General features: G+C 29.1%; 1 protein-coding gene across 2 annotated transcripts; it reads left to right on the plus strand.

Moving 5' to 3' along the window:
• The first annotated feature begins 1,402 nt into the window (after positions 1–1,402).
• Positions 1,403–5,665, plus strand: LOC129299854 (BRASSINOSTEROID INSENSITIVE 1-associated receptor kinase 1-like). 2 transcript variants are annotated; one of them, XM_054938326.1, is made up of 8 exons: positions 1,403–1,508; positions 2,117–2,249; positions 2,363–2,408; positions 3,304–3,447; positions 4,098–4,169; positions 4,292–4,363; positions 4,460–4,539; positions 5,357–5,665. In XM_054938326.1, exons 2-8 carry the CDS (start codon positions 2,246–2,248, stop codon positions 5,377–5,379), a joined length of 441 nt encoding a protein of 146 aa, XP_054794301.1. In that variant the 5' UTR covers positions 1,403–1,508; positions 2,117–2,245; the 3' UTR covers positions 5,380–5,665. The 2 variants fall into 2 exon arrangements, with proteins under 2 accessions (XP_054794301.1, XP_054794300.1); XM_054938325.1 differs by having other exon boundaries at positions 1,409–1,508; positions 2,337–2,408.
• Positions 5,666–6,483: the final 818 nt, after the last annotated feature.

Genomic DNA, 6,483 nt, shown 5'->3' on the forward strand with positions numbered 1-6,483 from the left:
TGCAAGGGATGAAGGAATATTATTAAGAACGATCTCACTTTGTTTTTCCTTGCCAGATTTGTTAGTTCGAATTTAAGTTTTGTCATCAACTTCTTTAACTTTGATCATTTCGTTCAAAATTTTATATGTTGATTGGTAAGTTTAATTTCTACTCTTGTTTAAATGACCACAAGCTTTACCTACAATGACTACAAGTTTCATTTCATCTCTCACTTATCTGGTTTTCCACTACTCACTCCAATTTCCAATCCAAAATCTGGTTCTAAACGACCTAACTTGATCTAACCACTAAAATGGGTTAATGGCTTAATGCAGCAAAACAACCCACTTGCCACGTTGGTTGATAGCCAGATCGGTTTGACCGTTAGGTTCGGACCTTAAAACGCCACTCTTGATTTTCTAACTAGTATATTATATATTTATCTTTCCTTTGGATATTATATGCTTCATTTGGGCAAAATATATCTTTAGACAATGTACCATAAAATGGATTTCTTTCATTTTTATTTTGGAAAAGTTTTTAGTCAGATGATTTCTCATACATTGGTTATTTCTTTCCAATGATGCCTCACCGAACATACTCTCTTTTTTATATATACTGCAAACAATCATAAGATATTCTAACTTAAAATTATTTTCTAGTTTTGGAGTAAACATAAATATACTATAATGAAACATTTTGTAAGTAATCTAAGTCTATACGCATATTTATATAACAATTTGATATTTGCAATTTGAAAAATTAATATAAATTTGATAACAATACTATTGATTATAAGCTTAAATACAGTCACAAGTGGTCATTTAATTTACATGCTTTCAGGATCATAGATTTTTTTCCCCCAATAGTAACTCAAATGCTAAAACTAATAATAAAAAATCCAACTTACAATCATTTACTGCTTTTGGAGTAAATCTTTCGACAGAAAATTTTATGAGTGATCTATGTCTAAGCCTAGTTATTGTAAAATTATTATAGAAGCAAATTACATTACAAATTTATCAAACTGAACTTTCTTGAATAAATCATTAACCGTAAGAAATTTTTTTTTATTAAAAAAAGGGATTAAGTCTGGGAAGGTTGACTCTGACTATAACTCAACAATGTTAGACTAATCAAAGTTCTCGAAGTTCCTCTGAAAGACAAATTCTATGTTCAACATGTTTAGAAATAAAATAACTAAAAATAAAACATAAAACGAATTTTTAGGGTCCAGATGTTAGAATTTCAAGTGTTGGATATTTCTCTACAATTATATATTGATACTGCTTTTCTATAATCATTTTCTCATTGAATATTACTTGATTTCAAAGATAGGATTTGACTGATCGATGAATATTCAATTGGAACTTTATTATATTCATTTATATGAATGTAATCTATAAATGTAGCTGAAGCTCTCAGAAGTGCAGTAAACAGAAGATAGGAGATATGAAGATGGGTTTGTTTCTTCTATTGGCATTTTTAGCATTTGATTTGGTGCTAAATGTTTCTGGCAATGCAGAAGGTGAGTGGTCACTTTTGAATTAATGTTTTAGATAGCTTAATTACAAACTTTTTATATTATTAGTTTCTTTTATCCTATTTATAAGGTAGAGGATATGATCTTTTACTATTTATAAATCACCTTAATTTTTCATCACAAATTTTCCTTTTCAATACCCTCAATCAAATTTTAGTGAGAGAAAGTACATTGTTAAAATATATTTATTTAACAGGTTGAAAATTTATTAAATTTTTGGACAGAATTAATAAGTTTTAATTTTTTTTTAATTTTGATAAAATATATTGAAAGTAACTTATGAATAGAATCAGAGGAAGTAAACCTATTTTGTTAATCTGGTTATCCACCTTTGAGTTGTATTATTGCTGGGTCATAAATACTATTAAGGGCATCCTCTTGCAAGTTGGTCTTCATGATTCTTATTTCTGTACATATATCCCATCACAACATGGTTGATATTTGTTTGTTCCCATAAATTGATATAATTAGGTTCTGTTTGCTTCAGTTCTTTAAAAGTTATAGGAATAGTCCATCTCCTAATAATCATCGTTCTAATATTAGCATATATTAATGATGTTTTCACCTAAAAAAAATGCTTTTCTCTGAGACAGGTGATGCATTGAATGCATGGAAGACCAATTTGGCTGATCCAAACGATGTTCTCCAAAGTTGGGATCCTACCCTTATAAATCCTTGTACTTGGTTTCATGTTTCGTGCAACAGCAACAATAGTGTGACCCATGTGTGAGTAATATTTCTCTGTGGTTTTGACCTTCAATTTAAGATCCTTAGCACACCTAGTGCAAACAATTAACTTGTGTTTTGTCACAGTGATCTTGAAAATGCAAACCTTTCAGGTCCATTGGTTCCACAGCTTGGTCAGCTCTCAAATTTGCAATACTTGTAAGTTGAGAATCAAATATAATTGTTAACTTGATTTGCCTCATTTATATGATGCCAACATTTTGCTTTAGAATAATTTTTAGTTGGTATTCTCTTCTGTTATTTCCTTGAGGCTTCTTTATACTATTATACTGAGTAGCAAGGGTATGAACTTTAGGATATATAATAGGTAAAATGACATGTAAGGACCATCTAAGAATATTATATAATTACAATTAAGAACCTTAAAAATGAAATTTCAAAAAAAAAAAGACCATGTAAGAACACTCATCTTCAATATTTTTTCAATAGTCATCTTTAGCATTTTCATTTTTCAATACTATTTTCAATATTTTTTTCAATAATCATCTTTAACATTTTCAATAATATTTTTAAATTTTTTTAGTAATTACCTTTGATATTTTCAATCACTATATCTCACAATTTCAAAATTAAAAAGAATTAAAAGATAACTGTCTTTCAGTATTAAAAAAATGAAATATAAGTATTGAAAACATTTAAAGTGACCACTGAAAAATTTAAAAAAAAAATAAATATTGAAAAGGCTCAAGATGAGTAGTGAAAATTAACTTTGAAAAATGTTAATTTCAATTAAGGATTATGGTCATTTGTTAAAATTTTAAAACTTTAGGATCTTTAATTATAAATAATATTTTTAAGTGGTCCCTAAATGTCACCTCCCAGTACAATTTAGCTGGTCCAGTTGTTAGAATCAGTCAGGCAGGCCCACTGAATTGGATTATTAATTGAGGTTTCATAACATTTTCAATTCAGTTGATTAATTTACATCTTAGGCTCAGGATTCAATATTATTTGCGCGTGATGTAATTTCTGACGTTATGGTTTTCTAATGGTATAGTGATTCAAATCTAAAATATTGATTTGTATCTTGCAGGGAACTTCATGACAATAGTATAAGTGGAACAATTCCAGAAGAGCTTGGAAATTTGACAAATTTAATTAGCTTGGATCTTTCCTCCAACAAATTGAGTGGTCCCATCCCATACTCATTTGGCAACCTTCAAAAGCTACGTCTTCTGTATGTCATGCTCTCATTATTCTCTTTGATCTTTAAATTTCATTTGTCTGTTTCCATAATGTGGAGTTATATGCTGAATTAGTACTGTATTTATTTGAGCCGGGAATGCAATCGGGCAACCATTCAAGTATTTTCTTGGGCTCAATTTTTGAAAATTGGGATTTTTTTTTATATAATAAGACTTGTGATCTTGGCTCTTTTGAAATTTTTAGAGAACAAGCTCGAGTTCGAACTATCAATTTAAATTCACATTTATTTTAACTCTAAAAAAGTACTATATTTTATATTTTTGGATTAAATTTAAACTTTAAAAAATGTGTGTACTTTAAAATTATGATTTGTATTACTTCTTTTAAATTTTAGAATATTGTAATTTATTGTTCAAAGCACAAATATATAATATAATAATAACAAATTTAATTTTTCAAAAAAACAAAAAATGGCTTTTGGGCCTGGTCATAAGCCCAATCAATAAGGGTTGGTCTTGAAGAAATGATTAATTTTAGAATATTAAGGCTTTTGAATTCAAACCTACAAGGGTCAAACTTATATAAATTAAATGAACTCATTTCTCAATTTTAATATTTAACTCTACACTATTCCATTAGTTTATTATCAAAAATGCTGATTCTTTGTACTTTTTCAAATAGGCTTCTGAACAATAACAACTTGTCAGGAAACATTCCTATGTCTCTGACTACCGTTACCACTCTACAAATCCTGTGAGTGTTACTCCAACAAGCTAGTTTTCTATAACATAATGCAAACTTAGATATTTAGTTGTAGTTTCCATCTTAAATTTTGAAAGACTAACTTTTGAAGCCATTGTTATTGTTGAATCTAGTGATCTCTCAAGCAACAATTTAACAGGAGATATCCCCATCAATGGCTCATTTGCATATTTTACTCCCATGAGGTTGGTATAAACTATAAATAAGTTTGTTCTCTTTCATGGCAACTTTTTGTGGGTTCATATGTAAATTTTTGTTGATTATCATGTTCCTGTTTACAGTTTTCGGAATAATCCAGGATTAAAACCACAAGAATTCCCTCCACCTCCACCAATGTTTCAGATTGCACCAACCCCTTCAGGTTTGTGAGTGCTTGTTTTACATTAATACTGATGTTTTTCATGCACATTGATTCAACTATCACTGAAGGGACATGATAGAATTATATTCTTTACTTAAGATTTCTACTCATCCTGATTATATAGTTTTATAATGGAGCGAGTCAATGAACTAGAGGTTTCAATCTTTAAAACAATCACAAATCATTGCCAATGAAATAAGTCAATTGTTAAAACAATGCAAGTTTTCAGTCATCTTTTGATGAACTTGATCTATTCATAGTACTACTTAAGAATCCTGTTGTTTGCTTTTATCTTAGTAGAGAGTGAGGTAATATTCTTTGGCATGCATGAATAGAATTAAACTCAATAAATGTAAAGATACACATTAATTGATAAATATATTAGAAGTGATATTAAATAAGAACGTACATCATCTATTTTAGTTTATAAGATATTTTTTAACAAAATGGAATATACCACTACAGTTTTTTTGATACAATATACCATTGAAGTTCATTAATTATATTTTATAATTTTTAAAATATTTAATCTAAATTTCAAAAATATCCTTAATTTAATATAACTTTATTTATGAAATATTAAATAGAGAAAGATAAAAAAAAGATAGATAATATTGGAACAAGTGTAATAAATAAAACTTTATTTTTATTAAAATATTTTATATTTTAAATAATAGATCACCTTAAAAAATGTCATATGAACAAGGATAAAGAAAGTGACACTAAATTCTAACAGTACTGCCAAGTTCTAACATGCCAGTGTGAACCTCTCTGTACCTGAATTGATTTGTGTGAATTATCAATTCTTTTGTTGCAGCTGGGGGCCCCACTTCCCCATAATGATCTCCAACATTATCAGCCAGGTTGTGCCGTGGGCCTTGCAAATGAGATATTTTGTGTCTCCACTCTCCCACCAACATCTCTTGGAAGTTCTGCTGCATCCTCTGTCTCTGTCATTTCATTCTGAATTCCTAGTTTGATAATTTTTTTGAGTTGTGTGTGCGTGTGTAGATCAGTCATTTTGGCATTGTTAAATGTGTGAGCAGTGGTACTGATATGTGAGTGGTTTAGCAGCTGTATAGCAATGGATGGTTGAGATTACAAGTGAATACTTTTCCTACTTTCACTAAAAATGGATAATTTCCCTCTTGGTTCTCTTATAATTACTTAATTACAAAAATATATCTTTAATTTTTTTTTAAATTTACGATAAAGTAGCAAAGTTAGCCACATACTATTTTTTCAAAAGTTTCTACAACTTAAACTATCAGGTGATGCGAATAAATCCTTAACTTTGAAAAACAGAGCATTCAATAGCCTGCCGTTAATTTCAATCGACGGGCATCATTTGGGCTCACAATGACATGTGGCACTGCACATAAGTACAAGTAAATGTGTGAATTTAACTAGAAACTATTTTTAGAAGAGCACAATGTAGCCTCTATTATTAAAAATGAACCATCCAACACTTTCCCATTAATTTTGACCAAACACTATTTGTTTTCAAACTTATGAGACTCACAATACATTAATCTCTCCAATCTTTTTATCTACGTTCTTAGTCTTAACTCAAAAAAATGAGGTTTTCCTATGCGTAGTAAAATCAATCTTCTACTTTATTGGTATCATCCTCATAAATGTCTTTAGATAAAAACTCTTTAAACTTCTTCTCTTTGAGCTAAAACTAAGAACAAGTAAGAAAATTGAAGAGATTGATATGTTGTAGGCCTCATAAGTATGAAAATAAATGACGTTTGTCAAAATTGATAGGAAGATGTTAAATAGTCCATTTTTAATGGAAAACACTATCCAGTGCTCTTAAAAAAAATAGTCCATGACTAAATTTGCATCTTTACGCATGATAACATGAATTGCCTGTAGAGTTTCACGTATTATTATGGGCCTCATATAACATTTGTCAACTGTAGGCTACTAGAAAAAATA

This window comes from Prosopis cineraria, unplaced genomic scaffold (genome assembly GCF_029017545.1).
Source record: "Prosopis cineraria cultivar Desert tree isolate PC_DT_omini unplaced genomic scaffold, ASM2901754v1 PC1328, whole genome shotgun sequence".
Taxonomy (NCBI): Eukaryota; Viridiplantae; Streptophyta; class Magnoliopsida; order Fabales; family Fabaceae; genus Prosopis; species Prosopis cineraria.

What these genes read in the sequence shown, in the direction of transcription:
- LOC129299854 (XM_054938325.1), top strand. Translation starts at nt 1,433, where the DNA reads ATGAAGATGGGTTTGTTTCTTCTATTGGCATTTTTAGCATTTGATTTG. An exon ending in TGTTTCTGGCAATGCAGAAG is followed by an intron (nt 1,509 to 2,116) that starts GTGAGTGGTCAC and finishes TCTCTGAGACAG; the next exon opens with GTGATGCATTGAATGCATGG. An exon ending in GCATATTTTACTCCCATGAG is followed by an intron (nt 4,364 to 4,459) that starts GTTGGTATAAAC and finishes TCCTGTTTACAG; the next exon opens with TTTTCGGAATAATCCAGGAT.